The sequence below is a fragment of the Delphinapterus leucas genome, chromosome 7 (assembly GCF_059928025.1).
Source record: "Delphinapterus leucas isolate spDelLeu-1000000601 "Yukka" chromosome 7, BTC_Dleu_Yukka2, whole genome shotgun sequence".
NCBI lineage: Eukaryota > Metazoa > Chordata > Mammalia > Artiodactyla > Monodontidae > Delphinapterus > Delphinapterus leucas.
The window spans coordinates 47,224,608-47,243,931 of NC_143135.1; the positions used below are offsets into that span (position 1 = coordinate 47,224,608).

The 19,324-nt window shown below is 37.4% G+C and overlaps 1 protein-coding gene across 1 annotated transcript; it reads right to left on the reverse strand.

Annotated features, from left to right (window-relative positions):
- Nucleotides 1-6,518: 6,518 nt before the first annotated feature.
- Nucleotides 6,519-8,774, reverse strand: LOC111169203 (olfactory receptor 5P4-like). Its single transcript, XM_022563230.2, is given in 2 exon segments — nt 6,519-7,610; nt 7,612-8,774. Coding segments are annotated over 2 exon segments (939 nt in total). The 5' UTR covers nt 8,068-8,774; the 3' UTR covers nt 6,519-7,127.
- Nucleotides 8,775-19,324: the final 10,550 nt, after the last annotated feature.

Here is a 19,324-nt window from a genome sequence, read left to right on the forward strand (position 1 = left end):
GGAGAGCTCCCAAAAGGCTTGCAGCTGAGACTCAAATCATAGCTCCATTGACTCTAGGTGGTGTCGGAGCCTATTGGGTCTACAGTTCTCATTCTTTGCTCAACATTGAATTAAAGTTGGGCTAGAGGTTCTCTGATCAACCATTTCATAAACTTCACCATTCCATTTTCACAAATGTCCTTGTTTAGTGTAAAAGTCTCTGCCTCCTCATGTAATTATCTAAACTTTTAATTTCATTCATTATTTTAAGACTCAAAATTTTGACCAAATGGTATTTATCCTTGCGATGCAAGGTTGGTTTAACATATGAAAATCAATCAGTGTGATACACCATATTAATAGAATGAAAAATAACAACCACATGATTGTGTCAATAGATGTAGAATATATACACTATGAAATATTATTCACCCATTAAGAAAGAAGGAACTCTTGCCATTTGTGACATCATAGGTGTACTTGGAGACATTGTGCTAAATGAAATAAGCCAGACACAGAAGGGAAAATACTGCATGAGCTCACTTATAAGTGAAATCTAAGAAAGTCAAATTCATAGAAGCAGAGAATAGAATGGTAGTTACCAGAGTTGGGGAAATGGAGGGAATGGGGAGATGCTGGTCAAAGGGTACAAAGTTAGTTATATAGGATGAATAAGTTCTAGAGATCAAATGTAGAGCATTATAACTGTAGTTAATAATACTGTATTTTATACTGGATATTTTCTAAGAGTAAACTTAAGTTACTCTTATCACACCTAAAAATGATAGAGATGTGAGTAGATGGGTATGTTAGCTTGGTTATATTTATCACTTCACTATGTATATGTATGTCAAAACATCATGCTGGGGCTTCCCTGGTGGCGCAGTGGTTGAGAGTCCACCTCCTGATGCAGGGGACACGGGTTCGTGACCTGGTCTGGGAAGATCCCAAATGCCGCGGAGCGGCTGAGCCCGTGAGCCATGGCCACTGAGCCTGCGCGTCTGGAGCCTGTGCTCCGCAACGGGAGAGGCCACAACAGTGAGAGGCCCACGTACCGAAAAAAAAAAAAAAAATCATGCTGAACACTTTAAATCATAAATTTTATTAAAAAAATAAAAACATCTTAAAATTGTTTTAAAGGTTAAAAGAACATGTCAACTAGCACTTTATTCATACCGCTTGAATGGAAACCATTGTATTTTCAAGAAACATTTCTTTGTTGTGAACTTCTTGAAAGAAAAGCACATAACCTATTTAACTTTGTTTCCTCAGTTCATAACTCGTGCTAGAAATAAAAGAGACACTAAATAAATATTCATTGAATTAGAGTTAATGTTTAACCAACAGACATTTGTTGAATGCTTGCTGTGTACCAGACACTGTACTTTGAGCTAAGGATAATTAGTTCAACCTCCCACATCACTACTTTTACCCACCCACCAAAGTTTCTGCAACTGCATTACCAGCTCTCAATGACCAGTTAACTCTTTTTTTCCTTATGTCTCAGTTTAAATGTCATTTCTCTGGTAAAGCCTTTCTTGAGCCTCACAAATAAATGCATTTGCCAAATGATATTATGAGGAATAGAGACTGAGCAAAAAGACACAGCCTGGGGCTTTTGGCAGTGAGGTAGGGTAAGTACATAGAACTTTGAGGTCAGCGATACCTAAGACTTGTGAGGCCAAGATCCTGTAGAGGAAAAAGCTATAGAGAAGTGAGCCTGAAATTCTACATATAATTCCTCATTATGGAATTTGACTACTCCCAAGTTGCACTTGGGCTGGTGAGATATCAAACACCAAGTGGAAATCAGCCTATGAGAGCCTGATGATCTTAGCAGAGATTTTGGCATTTTGCATTGCTGGTTTGTTAGATAGGCTGTTTAAGGTAGACGGCCTCACAACACCTTATGCTTTTACTTGAGAGTCCTGAAGTACTACACCTTAGGAATTGCTGCATCCTAGAAATAAGGTCAAACCAGAAATAGATTATCCCCAACAAAGTACAACACCCAACCACCACATTCTATTAGGATGCAAGTTTAGGCGTTATACTGTACATGGAGGCATCCGTTCTTTTTTTATGTGAATGACCCCTTTGGGCACTCTATTTTCATTTCCTCAAAGGGATCAAGCCAGTGCTTTATTTTTCTGCTAGAATAAAATTGAAAACAGTGCGGAAGAAGATAATCTCATCTAGAACCTCTAAAATTTTTTATCCACATTGCTCATCAATTAAAAAAAAGATAAGATATGCCACAAGATAGGACCAAATGCATAAAAACCAGGTACTTAAATATTAAATAAATATTAATAATACATCTAAGAAAAATAGGGGAATAATATGAAGAGTCACACCACAGAAATGAATACAAAAAGAAAAAGAAAAGGAATCAAGTTTAAATCCTAAACATGAAAAACAAAATAAATTAGGAATTCAGCTGTTGGGTTAATAGTAGATTGGACACAGCAGAAAAGATGATTAGTAAACTGAAAGGTAGGTTAGTAGAAAACATACACATTACAAGACAAAGAAAAAATCATCAAAAATACAAAAAGAGTGTGAGAGCTGCATAAGAAATTATGAAAAGATCTAACGTATGGGTAATGAACTTCTAGAAGAAAGTAGAGAAATTTCTGAACAAATATTCAATGATAATTTTCCAAACTGATGAAGGACCATGAGCTACAAATTCAAGAAACTTTGCAGATTCCAAACATGATAAGTATAAGAAAAACCACACTCAAGGAAATCATAAAAAGACTACAGGAAGCCCAAAACAAAACAAAAATGTTAAAAGCTTCCAGAGGAGAAGTAAAAGACCTATTCCCTTCAAAAAAAATCAAATGACTAATAGCTGAGTTTTGGAAGGTATTGATGGAAGCAAGAAAATTAAATCTTAAAAGTGCTCAAAGATTTTTTTTTACTAGTAACCTAGAATTCTACCTAAAAGAGAAATATCTCTCAAAAATGAAGGTGCAATGAAGACCTTTTTAGAAGAACCTAGGGGTAAGACGGGAATGGAGACGAAGACCTACTACAGAATGGACTTGAGGATGTGGGGAGGGGGAAGGGTAGGCTGTGACAAAGTGAGAGAGTGGCATGGACAGATATACACTACCAAACATAGAATAGATAGCTAGTGGGAAGCAGCCGCATAGCACAGGGAGATCAGCTCGATGCTTTGTGACCACCTAGAGGGGTGGGATAGGGAGGGTGGGAGGGAGGGAGAAGCAAGAGGGAAGAGATATGGGAACATATGTATATGTATAACTGATTCACTTTGTTATAAAGCAGAAACTAACACACCATTGTAAAGCAATTATACTCCAATAAAGATGTTAAAAATAAATAAATAAAGACTTTTTTTTTTTTTTTTTTTTTTTTTTGCGGTATGCGGGCCTCTCACCGCTGTGGCCTCTCCCGTTGCGGAGCACAGGCTCCGGACACGCAGGCTCAGCGGCCGTGGCTCACGGGCCCAGACGCTCCGCGTCGTGTGGGATCTTCCCGGACCGGGGCACGAACCCGTGTCCCCTGCATTGGCAGGTGGACTTTCAACCACTGCGCCACCAGGGAAGCCCAAGACCTTTTTTATGATTGAAAGAATCTGTTAAAATGCATCACAAGCAAATCTGCGTTAAAAGAAGAAGTAATAAAGTGTTTTTTAAAGCAGAAGTAAAATTAATGCTGATATAGGTATAAGGTTTAAAGAAAGGAATGAAGGTCAGCAAAAAGAATATATAGGAAGCTAGAGCAGGTACACTAGGTAAGGGAACATCTTTGAGAAACAATTAGGAAACTCTATTGGCTTACATGGGTAGGTGGATAATGGCACCATCACCGCTTCCTATAGCCTCAGATTAAAATGGGAACAGGAAAGAGTACTCTCTTGTAATACCTTCTAAAATAGCAACTTTACTGAAGTGTAATTTACATATGAACAGTTTAAATATACAGGTTGATGACTTTTGACAAGTATAACCACCAGCCGAATCACAATATGCAATGATTTCCTCGCCCCCAAGAAATTACCTCTTGCCCCTTTGCTTTCAGTCTTCTCCAGCACCACTACAGAGTGAGTATTTTAGAGAATCTGGGAAATGTCAATGACTTCATAAGTCCCAGTCCATTTCAGAAGAAGAAAAGCTTCCTGAAATTTATATAGACTAAGAATCTTTTAATATCACAACAGTTCAGGATCTTTTAAAATTTCCCCAATCAAATCCTACCTTCTATGTAACAATCTATAATCCATAGTAAGTAGGGAACTTCCCAAAAGAAATCTTACAAAGGGAGTTTTTTATTGTCCCCACAGTGGTGTTCTTGATCCTTAGTTTTTGACACACTGTTTAGGGAAGATGCTTTGTACCACTCCTAATATTCTTTTTTCCCTTTTTGGAGTGACATCCGTTAGCATAACATTCCTGACATCTTTCTAAGCCTTCACTTCCTCTTCCTCTAGGATTAAATTAGTTGATGGTAGATTTTGAAGGGAAAACTAGATATGCAATTGTATTAGTTTGTGAGGGCAGCTGTAACAAAAGTACCACAAAGTAGGTGGCTTAAACAACAGAAATGTATTGTCTCACAGCTCTGGAGGCTAAAAGTTAAGATGAAGTTGTCGGCCGGTTGGTTCTCTCTGAGGGCTGTGGGATCTACTCTATGCTTCTTGCTTAGATTCTAGTGGTTTGCTGGCAATCTTAGAAGTTCTAGAAAAAGAATGGCAATGTATATCCTCTCCAATAAAGACCATAATAGTGCCACACCTCACTCCCTACATCTGGGTGATTGAATTATTTGAATTCCCTTAGAGTGGAAATAAAAAGGAAAAATGCATGGATTTATCACAATCAATCAGGGACTGTTTATGTGCCTGCACAAAATAGATAAGGAGGAGGTCAACATGTGACATGTATTTCATCTGAGAGAAGGAAAGGGATGGAGGGGAGTAGACCATTTTGATGGGTGTGCAGTGAGGGTCACCCTAAATTTGTTGGAGTACTAAACCTCACAAAGATTTGCCATTTATTGGGACTTCCCTGGTGGTGCAGTGGTTAAGAATCCGCCTGCCAATGCAGGGGACATGGGTTCAATCCCTGGTCCGGGAAGATCCCACATGCCACGGAGCAACTAAGCCCGTGCACCACAACTACTAAGCCTGCGCTCCAGAGCCTGTGCTCCACAACAAGAGAAGACACTGCAATGAGAAGCACACGCACCACAACAAAGAGTAGCCCCCGCTCGCCACAACTAGAGAAAGCCCACGCACAGCAACAAAGACCCAACACAGCCAAAAATAAATAAATAAAAATAAATGTATTTTTTTAAAAAAGAGTTGCAATTTATTGAGAAAGGAACAGAAGGGAAGGAATAGTTTGGGGAGAAATATAAAAAATTCAGTGACGGTACAACGAGTTTGAGAGTCTTGAGGAAAAGGCCAGTGAAGAAGTTCATCTGTCCTACAAGGAAGGTTGTATTTGGAGATAGGGATACTGTCACCTTACAGGTGGTAGCTGAGCTCATGGGAGAAGATGAGCTCACCCAAGAAGACCATGGGGGTTGGAGAGAAAGGCAGAGGGCTAAGGATAAACTCGTGAAAAGCAAGAAATAATGGGAAATGTAAAGAGGAAGACTGCCAGAAACAGTCAATATAAAACATCAACCACCAGAGTGCAGAGCACCCACCACAACTCTAAGATGGCCCTTTCCAAGACTGAAGTCATACCTTTGAGTTCCTTCTCTTTGCAGGGGACAATGTCTGTGCTGGCTGTTGCCCCAGAATTATTGCACTGGTGGGGGTATAGGCCTGTAATTGATGTAAGAAGTATGAATGGGGAAACGGGACCAGAGAAATCCCACAAAGAGGCTTCCAGGCAGAAAGTTCCCTTGATCTGGTCAGTGAAGAGCCCAGGAATAGGAAGTCAGCTTGTAAAGTGATCCCTCCAAACTGTCTCAGAATTTGTCTGACATTATTAATATGCTAGAAATAAAATATACTAGCTAAAATATTAATCATAAGCGTTGTGAAAGGAGCACAGGAGGAAGGGAATCAATTTAGAGACAATTGCTATAACCAAATTGGATCATAAGCACCTTCAAAAAGGACAGTGGAAGAAGTAGTGACAGTGGACAACTCCTTGAGAAATAGTACAAAGTGTGTGGTGGATATTCTTTGCCTAAAACAAAATTTCATATTTCCTACCTTTCGACTGTTAAAAGAAAGTCCCAACATCCCAGTCTCCCACTCCAAAGAAATGTCAGTGTCCAAAATCCTACTCTAGTATTCATCTGGTAAGACCACCTATGAGAGGAGTCAGCTGAAATTTATACAGCTTCTTCTGTGTTATCTGGGTTGGATCTTTTAATTGTCAAACAGAGGAATCATAATCTTTGCTTTGGCTTAAATAAAGTAAAAATAAATAAAAGCTTTTCTGAGACACTAACACCTATGTTTCCAAAAGTTGAAATATCCATTGACCAAGGGAGGGCAGTACCTTTAAAGGAAGTACCCTTAACTGCTGACCTGTCAATATCGTCACCTATTATACATTGTTGGGGAGAAGTTTCTTTCCTGAATGTTATTTTACAAGATGGTATTCAAGTAAATTTGATCTTTGGTTGAGATCTTTCTCCATTTAAATAGGACTCTATCATTGGTAAATGGAATTTTAAGCAGAAATTATTTTCCAAAGGTATTCTTAACTTGAAAATTCTATATTTAATTTGAACCAAGCAGACATCCAAGTTAATGATACACTTAACTTTATAAATAGAAGTAAACATTGGATTTTTATATTTACGGGAGCTTATCACTATAAAAGTGGTAAAGTTAATGATAAATATCATTAAAATATCCATCAAAAATGTTCCCCAAATTAATGGTTTGTTTTTTATTTTCATTTTAACATCTTTATTGGACTATAATTGCTTTACAATGGTATGTTAGTTTCAGCTTCACAACAAAGTGAATCAGTTATACATATGTTCCCATATCTCTTCCCTCTTGCGTCTCCCTCCCTCCCACCCTCCCTACCCCACCCCTCCAGGCGGTCGCAAAGCACCGAGCTGATCTCCTTGTGCTATGCGGCTGCTTCCCACTAGCTACCTACCTTATGTTTGGTAGTGTATAGATTTATATCTGATTTAATTCAGGAAAACCAATGTGCTCTAGCCATTAGTTTTCTCATAGCCTCTTTCACCTCCTTGTTCCTCATACTGCAGATGAGGGGGTTCAGCATGGGAACCACCACTATGTAGGTTACAGATGCCACTTTGACCTGATCCGCTGAATAGCTCGATTTGGGCATTACGTAAACAAACAAAACTGTCCCGTGAAACAAAGTGACTGCAGTGTGGTGGGAAATGCAGGTAGAGAAGGCCTTCTTCCTCCCCTCAGTGGAGTGCATCTTCAGGATTGAGTGGAGGATGTAGCTGTAGGACACGATTACGGTTAATGGTGTGCTTATGAGGACCGATGCAGAAGAGATGGCAGGAGATGTTTCAGCAATAGAAACATGGCCGCAAGAAAGCTTCAAGAGTGGGAAGAGGTCACAGAAAAAATGGTTCGTTTTATTTGGTCCTCAGAAGGAGAGATTCATCAAACAGCCTGTAAGTGAAGAAGCATTTATGTCATCCACCCAAGTAGGAGGCCTCCAACAGGAAGAAGCAGACCACTAGGGACATGTGGGTGGAGTAGAGCAGGCGAGAGCAAATGGACCCATAGTGATTGTAGGCAATGGTGGCCAGCAGGAAGCACTCTGTAGTCCCAAAGGTGACATCAGAGCCAAGCTGAGCTATACAGCCAGTGACTGGGATGGCAGTTCTCTCTCTTCAGAAACCCATCGGCATGACGGGTGTGACTGATGTGGAATACCCAGTGTCTGCAAAGGCCAGATGGCCGAGGAAAAGGTACGTAGGCGCGGGAAGCTGAGGGCTACTTCGGATTAAGTAGATTATGCTAATATTTCCCACTACGGTAACTGTATAAACTCCTAGAAAAATCTCAGAAGAGATGGCACATAGTGTGGGATTATCTGTTAATCCCCAAATAATGAACTCTGTCACTGTTGTATGGTTTGCAGTCTCCATCTATTCATTTAACAGTGCCTACTGAAATCAGAACCAGAGGAGACTAAATTGACTGAAATGACCCTGCATTTATATACCTAAACATAACCTAAATATAACCTTATAAATAAGTTAAATGGTAAATTTGCCTCACTTATAGAATACTTTGTGCATATAAATTTTCTTTTCAATTTCCATGAAAATATTGAAACTGAAGACTTGATTACCTTAGGACTCAGCTATTTTACTCCTATTTACATACTCTTTATTTACTTTTACTTTATTTAAGCCAAAGCAAAGATTATGATTCCTCTGTTTGACAATTAGAAGATCCAACCCAGATAACACAGAAGAAGCTGTATAAATCTTACTCATGTGCATGGGCGATATGTAAAAGAATGTTTACAGCAGTATCGACTGTAATAACATGACCTGTAAATAACCTACATTTTCAAAGAAAGACCAGCTCTTGATTTTCCAGCCCCATCCCAAATGTGCCTCTATTCAGTAATGTCTGCCTTAGTAAATGCTGTCTCCATTTATGCAACTGATTGGGCCAAAAAATATGATGTTGACTTTGACATCTCTTTCTTACTTGATCTTTTTCCTGGAATAAAAAATATCACATCCTTAGTTATAATATTTGATAGCGAGGGCAAGAAGGTGTCCATGTTCAAGATGGAAGGCAAATCGAATTTTTACTGTGTTTATGAGATAAACATCGTGGATATTTTGCAGAATCTTCCAGGACTTACCTTCTATACCATACCTTTTCATACTTATGGGATTGTATGAAACAATAAGAAGAGTCTGCATATTTTTATGGGCGAGGATTAAATGCAAAGTGAACTGAAACATCTTGGGACTTGGGTTAGTTAAGTTTTGGTTTCTTCGGTTCTATTAAGCAACTGTATAGAAATAAGAAGTAGGGGCATATGATAGGATGGGAGGAAGGGGTAGTTACGGGGGTAGGAACAGAGGTAGCCAGCAAGGAAAGCTAGGAAATTAGACTGAAAGAAAGATTTAAAAAGATAAAATAAAATAAAATAAAAAATAAATAAAAAAAAAAAGAAAGATTAGTATTTCAGAATAATGCTCCCTTACTTCAAAATAGATCACATGATCAAGGGCAGGTGAGAATGTGTTAATTACCTTCAGTCATTCCGATGACTCCTCTAATTTAAAGATCAGCATATTCTTATGAATAATTTGTTTTTTCAAGAAACTCTAAAGAAGAATTAAGAAAACATACATACATACTATCAGCGACCACGCACATTCTACTCAGTGTTACATGTGAATCATGACAATGGTATGTTATAGTATGAATGGTACTAGGATTATGTATATGAATTATCAAGTTCTGGCTTTTTTAACTAGACAAAGACCCAAACCTGAAACGAATTTTATATCTTTAAAGAAAATAGATGTATGAAACACACAAATGTTTTCAAAGTTGGATATGAGTACCAGCGTGGAAGGCAAAGTGACATGCAGAATACCATGGACTTTGGAGCCATGCAGACCTAGGATCAGTTTCTAGCTCTGCTTCTTGCTGTCTATGAAATCATAGGCAAGTTACAAGAAATGTTTGCTCTTCTTTTTCCTTACCTTTAAAAAGGAGATAATACACACCTCATGTGATTCTTGGGTTAAATTGCATGATGTGGGTGATAACTCCAAGCACTGTTAACACAACAAATAAATGCTCAATTACTAATAGTTTGCTTGAAATAACCAACTTGTAATTTCTGGTACATAGAAGAGAAATATGTCTGTATCCTTAAAAATGAACAAGTATGAACTAGTGATACATCCACTGCAACACTAGTGATAGTCTCCAAGGAATTGTTGCTGTACAGCAAAGGCATATTTGGTGTCATTTAGGATAAGGCCCAAATCACCTATTTCACTTGTAATTACAAATTAATTACTTCACTTGTTTTGGAAAACTTCATTGAGAATCACTTGGGATAGAGAAATTACATGTGTACATCTACTGGGGCAGAGAAATAACATGTAAACATGATTATGTAAAAGTGTATAAGTAAAATATTTTCTAAATACCCTCAGGTTCCATTAATTTTTTTAGTTAAATGGAAAAAAATGAAAATTTCAGTTTAATTAAATTGTAAAACATAACATTTTACTATCCTTGAAGTTGATTATTAGATCAACATGACTAATATGGTTGTGAAAATTTGTGGCATTTCTGAAATGTGGCTGTAGTCAGTGGTCCAGGTTTTCATATCACGTGTGTTTAGATTTGGATTCGCTAGTACAATTTAGTTTACAAATAGGCATCTAATGGAATTGCAGTATTATTATCAACATTCTAAGTGACATACATTTTTTTAAATTGTATAAATTTTCCATATGTATTATAGAATTGTACTAGGACACTTGAGATACACACCGGGCTTGTTGGCTGTAGACATTTCTCACATACATGGCCTTCCCTCTCCCCAGTGACCTACCAACATGTATGCGTTCTAATAAAACCATGAAGCTCACACTAACATTTTTCTTATCACCCTGCCATACACAGCTGCCACGTTCACTAGCAGGTTGTCCAAGATACATGGCCACAGTTGATTCTGATTCTGGCTGTGTTCTTAGACCATGGCCACATAGCAGAACACTCTCTAGGTTGAAGGTCAGGCTCCTTTGATTCTGGGCTTGAAGGAGCCTATAGATCAATAACCTTCAGAACAAAGTTAAGCCTGATAATCCACATAATGAGGGTCTGACAGCTCAAAGACCTCAACTCCAACAAGTTAGGAAATGGACATGCTGCGAGGTTCCATCTCTCCTGGAAAGACACAGCTCCTTTAGGCTTTAAGGAAACCCAACTGTGGCTGATGAGTGATACAACAAACATTCCAGATGACATCTGGGAGAATTAAATTCCCTTCACCCCTGCCCTCCTCCTAACATTTTGTTCACACCATTTAATTATTACCCATTATAGTTGAAGATCTTGCTCTTTCCCTGGAGTGAAGATGTAGTGTCCGTGACAAATTATTCTGTATCCCTTTTTAAATGGTGCGATATTGGGAATATAGATGGCAGTAAATGGATGTTTGTTAAATTAGTGTTAAACAACTTTTAAAAAGTCTTTCTACGTATCAGACATTGTGTTATGACCTCGAGATAAATAGATACTCCCACATCTCTATCTTTACCCAACTACAAACCATTTTATAATTGTATTCATCACTCAACAGCCCCTTCTAATGGAAGAGTAACTTCTAGTCACCTTTACGCTCTCAGGTTTAAATTTCACTGTGGAAACCTCCCCTGACACCGTAGACTAAGTCATAGTCTCCTGGCGAGCAATTTCAGAGAATCCTGAAATATGTTTTGCACTTACACACTTTTAATTTTATAGGTACTGGAGCAAATAATGGCATTTGTCTTTTTTATCTACTATCCTACAACTCCCATGAGGGAGGGGGTCATGTCTGCCTTGTTCAACAGTTTATTGTTAGAACATTGCAGAGTGCCTGGTACATAGCAGTACTAAATGAATGAATGGGTGAGTGGATAAATTAATCATTTTTTCATGTTTATTCTGTTGTGGTAAGAATACTTAGCATGAGGGACTTCGCTGGTGGTCCAGTGGTAAAGAATCTGCCTTCCAATGCAGGGGATGCAGGTTTGATCCCTGGTCAGGGAACTCAGATCTCACATGCCATGGGGCAACTAAGCTCGTGAGCCACAACAGCTGAGCTCACATGCCTCAACTAGAGCCCACGTGCTGCAGCTAACACACAGCGCAGCGCAAAAATAAATAAAACGCTTAAAGGAAAAAAAAGCCTTTGCTTTAAAAAAAAAAAAAAACTTAGCATGAGACTTATTCTCTTAGTAGGTTTTTAAGTATACAATACAGTATTGTTAACTATAGGTACAATGTTCTACAGCAGATCTCTAGAACTTACTCATCTTGCTTAATTCAAACTTTATGTGTATTGATTAGCTACTCCTCATTTCGCTCCATCCTCAGCCCCTGGCAACCATCATTCCACTCTTGATTCTATGAACGTGACTCTTTTAGATATCTTATAAAGTAAAATCATGCAGTACTGTCCTTCTGTGACCAGCTTATTTCACTTAGCATAGTGTTCTCCAGGTTCATGTATATTGTCACATATTATAGAATTTCTTTCTTTTTTTAAGACTATAATATTCCATTGTATGTGTTTACCAAAATGCGTTTATCCATTTCTTTGTTGATGGACATTTACATTGCTTTCATATCTTGGCTAGTATGAATAATGCTGCAGTGAACAAGGGAGTCCTAATATCTCTTTGAGATACTAATTTCAGTTCTTTTAGGTAAATATCTAGAGCTGAGATTAGTGAATTATATGGCAGTTCTACTTTTAATTATTTGAGGGACCTCCCTACAGTTTTCCATAACAACTGCACCATTTTGCCTTCCCAGCAAAACGGTACAAGAGCTTCCTCTTTCTCTACATCCTGGCCCACACTTGTCTTTTTTTTTTTTTTTTTGGCAATAACCATCCAGACACACGTGAGGTGATATCTCATTGTGGTTTTGATTTGCATTTACTTGCTGATTAGTGATGTTGAGCACCTTTTCATATCCCTGTTGGCCATTTCTGTGTATTCTTTGGGAAAAAGTCTATTTAAGTCTTTAGCTCATTTTTTAATCAAGTTATTAGTTTTTATGCTGTAGAGTTTTATGAGTTCCTTATATATTTTGGAAATTAACCCCTTATCAGATATATAGTTTGCAAATATTTTCTCCTAGTCTGTAGTTGCCTTTTCACTCTGTTGATTATTTCCATGCTGTGCAGAAGCTTTTTAGTTCGATGCAGTCTCACGAGTCTATTTTTGTTTTTGTTGCCTGTGCTTTTGGTTTGGTATCAAAGAAATCATTGCCAAAACCAATGACATGAATCCTTTTCCCTATGTTTTCTTCCAGGAGTTTTACTTTTACAGTTTTAGGTCTTACGTTTAAGTCTTTATTCCATTTTGAGTTGATTTTTTTGTATAGTGTAAGATAATTGTCAATTTTATTCTCTAGGGATATCCAGTATTCCCAGCACTATTTATTGAAGAGGCTATCCTTTGCCCACTGGGTATTCTTGAAGCCCTCGTCAAAAATTAGTTGACTGTATATGCATGCGTTTATTTTTGGTTCACTATTCTATTCATTGGTCTGTATTGTGTCTTTATGCCAGTACCATACTGTTTTAATTACTGTAACTTTGTAATATATTTTGGAATCAGGAAGTGTGAGGACTACAGCTTTGTCCTTTTTTCTCAAGGTTATTTTGGCTATTTGGAGTTCTTTGTGGTTCCATATGAATTTTAGAATTGTTTTTTCTATTTCTGTAAAAAGTTCTATTGGGACTTTGATACAGATGTATTGAATCTGCTTTGGGTAGAATGGATATTTTAGCAATATTAAGTCTTCCAACCCAAGAACACAGGATGTTTTAATGTTTGAGTCTTGTTTAATTTCTTTTACCAATATTTTGCAGTTTTCAGTATACACGTCTTTCATTTCCTTAGTTAAGTTTATTCCTAGGTATTTTCTTCTCTTTGGTATTATAGTAAATGAGATTGTTTCCTCATTTCCTTTTCAGATAGTTCACTGTTATTGTAGAGTAATGAAAATGATTTTTATGTGTTGATTTTGTATCTTGCAACTTTATTGAATTTATTAGTTCAAACAATTTTTTGATGGACTTTCCAGTTTTCTCTATATAAAATTATGTTGTGTGCAAACAGGGACAATTTTTCCTGATTTGTACACCCTTTTTTTTTTTTTTCTTGCCTAATTGCCCTGGCTAAGGACAAGCTTACTCTGAGATTTCCAGATATGGTCATTAGGATGATCATGAAGAAGATGACTCCTGTAGTGTCTTTGTATGGCTTTGCTATTGAGGTGATGCTGAACTTATAAAATGAGTTTGAAGGTGGTCACACTGCTTCTATTTTTGGAAGAGTTTAAGAAGAATTAGTATAATTCTTCTTTGAATGTGTGGTAGAATTCACCCATGAAGCCAAATTATCTTTGGCTTTTCTTTGTTGGAAGGTTCTTGATTACTGATTTAATCTCTTTATATGTCATTGGTGTGTTCAGGCTTTCTTTTTCTCTTTTTTTCCCCCCCAAATTTATTGAGATATTATTGACCTGTAACATAATTAACTTTAAGGAATACAATGTGATGTTTTGATGCACATATATATTGCAAAATGATTACCACAATATGGTTAATTAGCACCTCCCTCCCCGTACATAATTATCTTTTTGTGTGTGTATGTGATGAGAACATTTAAGATCTCCCTTCTTGACAAGTTTCAAGTATATAATACAGTATTGTTTACTAAAATCACTATGCTCCACATTAGATCCCCAGAACTTATTCATCTTATAGGTGGAAGTTTGTACCCTTTGACAAACATCTCACTGTTTCCCCACTCGCAGAGCCTGACAGCCTCTATTGTACCCTCTATTTCTATGATTTTGGATTTTTAAGATTCCACATATAAGTGAGAACATACAGTACTTGCCTTTCTCTGCCTGACTTATTTCACTTAGCTTAATGCCCTCAAAGTCCATCCATGTTGTCACATAAGGCAGGATAGCTTTTTTATGGCTGAATAATATTCCATTGTGTGTGTGTGTGTGTATACATTATGATATATGTGTGTGTGTGTGTATATATATAATATTCATTCATCTGTTGATGGACACTTATGTTATTTCCATGTCTTAGATATTGTGAGTAATGCTGCAGTAAACATGGGAGTGCATGTATCTCTTTGAGATGATGTTTTCATTTCCTTCAGGTATATATCCAGAAATGGGATTGCTAGATCATATGATAGTTCTATTTTAACTTTATTCTTGATTCCGTCTTGATAAGTTGTATGTTTCTAGCATTTATGTATTTTTTCTAGGTTATCCAGTTTGTTCACACATAATTGTTTGTGTAATCCCTTATAATACTTTTTATTTCTGAGGCATCCACTTTTTTTTAAATAAATTCATTTATTTTTGGCTGCATTGGGTCTTCGTTGCTGTGCATGGGCTTTCTCTAGTTCGGCGAGCGGGGCTACTCTTAGTTGCAGTGTGCGGGCTTCTCATTGCAGTGGCTTCTCTTGTTGTGGAGCACAGGCTCTAGGCATGTGGGCTTCAGTAGTTGTGGCTTGTGGGCTCTAGAGCACAGGCTCAGTAGTTGTGGTGCACGGGCTTAGTTGCTCCGCTGCATGTGGGATCTTCCTGGACCAGGGATCAAACCCGTGTCCCCTGCATCGGCAGGCGGATTCTTAACCACTGCACCACCAGGGAAGTTTCTTCTTTCATTTATGATTTTATTTATTGAGCCCTCATTTTTCCCTAGTCTAGCTACAGATTTCTCTATTTTGTTTATTTTTTAAAGTACAACTCTTAGTTTTGTAGATTTTAAAAATTATTTTTCTATTCTCTATTTCTGCTATGATCTTTATTTAATTAATTATTTTTTTTTGAGTTATGAGTTATGTTTTATTTGGGACAAAGTGAGGACTATGGCCCAGGAAACAGCATTCCAGATAGCTCTGAGAAACTGCTCCAAGGAGACTGGGGGGAAAGGTCAGTATATATGTGAATTTGGTGAAGGGGGAGTACATGCAATCACGCACACATTTTTTTGCAGAAGGTTTCTGCTAGTCATGAGGAGCAGACGTCACCATGAAGGATTTTAGTGCTTTTCTAGTTATGAAGAGATATAAGAATTGGGCTCATAAAATCGACTCCTGAAAATATCTAACTATCTGAAGACCTGTTCACCCAGTTCTTTCCAGAGCACAGAGTGCCTCATTTCTCCTCTCCACCCTGAACTCCTTTCAGGGAGTATTGAAAGTCATCTGCTATGATTTTTATTTTTTCCTGCCTTCTGCTTGGGTTTAGTTTTTTCTTCTTTTTCTAGTTCCATGGGATGTAAAGTCAGGTTGTTTATTTTTCTTCTTTTTTAATGTGATGTTTATCACTCTAAACTTCCTTTTTGGTACTGCTTTAGCTGGATATCCTAAGTTGCATTTCCCTTTTCATTTGTCTCAAGGGTTTTTTTTCACATCTTTATTGGAGTATAAATGCTTTACACTGTTCTGCTAGTTTCTCCTGTACAACAAAGTGAATCAGCTATATGTATGTATGTATGTGTGTGTGTATATATATATATATATCCCCATATCCCCTCCCTCTTGAGCCTCCTCCCACCCTCCCTATCCCATCCCTCTAGGTCGTCAGAAAGCATAAAGTTGATCTCCTTGTGCTATGCAGCAGCTTCCCACTAGCCATCTATTTTACATTGGGTAGTGTATATATGTCAGTGCTACTCTCTCACTTCATCCCAGCTTCCCCTTCCCCCGCTGTGCCCTCAAGTCCATTCTCTACGTCTGCATCTTTATTCCTGCCCAGCCACTAGGTTTGTCAGTACCGTTTTTTAAAATTCCATATATATGTGTTAGCATACAGTATTTGTTTTTCTCTTTCTGACCTAACTTCTCTCTGTATGACAAATTCTAGGTCCATCCACCTCACTACAAATAACTCAATTTCATTCCTTTTTATGGTTGAGTAATATTCCATTGCATATATGTGCAACATCTTCTTTATCCATTCATCTGTTGATGGACATTTAGGTTGCTTTTATGTCCTGGCTATTATAAATAGTGCTGCAATGAACATTGGGGTGCATGTGTCTTTTTGAATTATGGTTTTCTCAGGGTATATGCTCAGTAGTGGGATTGCTGGGTCATATGGTAGTTCTATTTGTAGTTTTTTAAGGAACCTCCATACTGTTCTCCACAGTGGCCGTATCAATTTACATTCCCACCAACAGTGCAGGAGGGTTCCCTTTTCTCCACACCCTCTCCAGCATTTATTTGTAGATTTCTTGATGATGGCCATTCTGACTGGTGTGAGGTGATACCTCATTGTGGATTTGATATGCATTTCTCTAATGATTAGTGATGTTGAGCATCTTTTCATGTGCCTCTTGGCCATCTGTATGTCTTCTTTGGAGAAATGTCTATTTAGGTCTTCCTACCATTTTTGGATTGGATTGTTTGTTTTTTTGATATTGACCTGCATGAACTGCTTGTATATTTTGGAGATTAGTCCTTTGTCAGTTGCTTCATTTGCAGATATTTTCTCCCAATCTGAGGGTTGTCTTTTTGTCTTGTTCATGGTTTCCTTTGCTGTGCAAAAGCTTTTAAGTTACATTAGGTCCCATTTGTTTATTTTTGTTTCTATTTCCCTTACTCTAGGAGGTGGATCAAAAAGGATCTTGCTGTGTTTTATGTCATAGAGTGTTCTGCCTATGTCTTCCTCTAAGAGTTTTATACTGTCCAGTCTTACATTTACGTCTCGAACCCATTTTGAGTTTATTTTTGTGTATGGTGTTAGGGAGTGTTCTAATTTCATTCTTTTACATGTAGCTGTCCAGTTTTCCCAGCACCACTTATTGAAGAGACTGTATTTTCTCCATTGTATACTCTTGCCTCCTTTATCAAAGGTGACCATATGTACGTGGGTTTATCTTAGGGCTTTCTATCCTGTTCCATTGATCTATATTTTTGTGCTAGTACCATACTGTCTTGATTACTGTAGCTTTGTAGTATAGTCTGAAGGCAGGGAGCCTGATTCCTCCATCTCTGTTTTTCTTTTTTAAGAGTGCTTTGGCTATTCGGCGTCTTTTGTGTTTCCATACAAATTGCAAAATTTCTTGTTCTAGTTCTGTGAAAAATGCCATGGGTAATTTGACAGGGATTGCATTGAACCTGTAGATTGCTTTGGGTAGTATAGTCATTTTCACAATACTGATTCTTCCAATCCAGGAGCATGGTATATCTCTTCATCTGTTTATGTTATCTTTGATTTCTTTCGCCAGTATTTTATAGTTTTCTGAGTACAGGTCTTTTCCCTCCTTAGGTAGGTTTATTCCTAGGTATTTATTCTTTTTGTTGTGATGGTAAATGGGATTGTTTCCTTCATTTCTCTTTCTGATCTTTTGTTGGTAGTGTATAAGAATGCAAGAGATTTCTGTGCATTAATTTTGTATCCTGCAACCTTACTAAATTCATTGATTAGTTCTAGTAGTTTTCTGGTGATATCTTTAGGATTTTCTATGTATAGTATAATGTCATCATCAAACAGTGACAGTTTTACTTGTTTTCCTATTTGTATTCCTTTTATTTCTTTTTTGTCTCAGATTGCTATGGCTAGGACTTCCAATACTATGTTGAATAATTGTGGCAAGAGTGGACATCCTTGTCTTGTTCCTGATCTTAGAGGAAATGCTTTCAGTTTTTCACCATTGAGAGTGATGTTTGCTGTGGGTTTGTCATATATTTCTTTTATTATGTTGAAGTAGGTTCCCTCTATGCTCACTTTCTGGAGAGTTTTTATCATAAATGCGTGTTGAATTTTGTCAGAAGCTTTTTCTGCATCTGTTGAGATGATCATATGGTTTTTATTCTTCAATTTGTTAATATGGTGTATCACATTGATTGTTCTGCGTATATTGAAGAATCATTGCATCCCTGGGATAAATCCTACTTGATCATGATGTATGATCCTTTTAATGTGTTGTTGGATTCTGTTTGTTAGTATTCTGTTGAGGAGTTTTGCATCTATATTCATGAGTGATATTGGTCTGTAATTTTATTTTTTTGTAGTATCTCTGTCTGGTTTTGGTATCAGGGTGATGGTGGCCTCGTAGAATGAGTTTGGGAGTGTTCCTTCCTCTGCAGTTTTTGGAAGAGTTTGAGAATGATGGGTGTTAGCTCTTCTCTAAATGTTTGATAGAATTCACCTGTGAAGCCATCTGGTCCTGGACTTTTGTTTGTTGGAAGATTTTTAATCACAGTTTCAATTTCATTACTTGTGATTGGTCTGTTCATATTTTCTATTTCTTCCTGGTTCAGTCTTAGAAGGTTATATACCTCTCTAAGAATTTGTCCATTTCTTTCACGTTGTCCATTTTATTGGCGTAGAGTTGCTTGTAGTAGTCTCTTAGGATGTTTTGTATCTCTGCAGTGTCTGTTGTAACTTCTTTTTCATTTCTAATTTTATTGATTTGAGTCCTGTGTCTTTTTCTTGATGAGTTTGGCTAATGGTTTATCAATTTTGTTTTTCGTCTCAAAGAACGAGCTTTTAGTTTTATTGATCTTTGCTGTTGTTTTCTTTGTTTCTGTTTCATTTATTTCTGCTCTGCTCTTTATGATTTCTTTCCTTCTGCTAACTTTGAGTTTT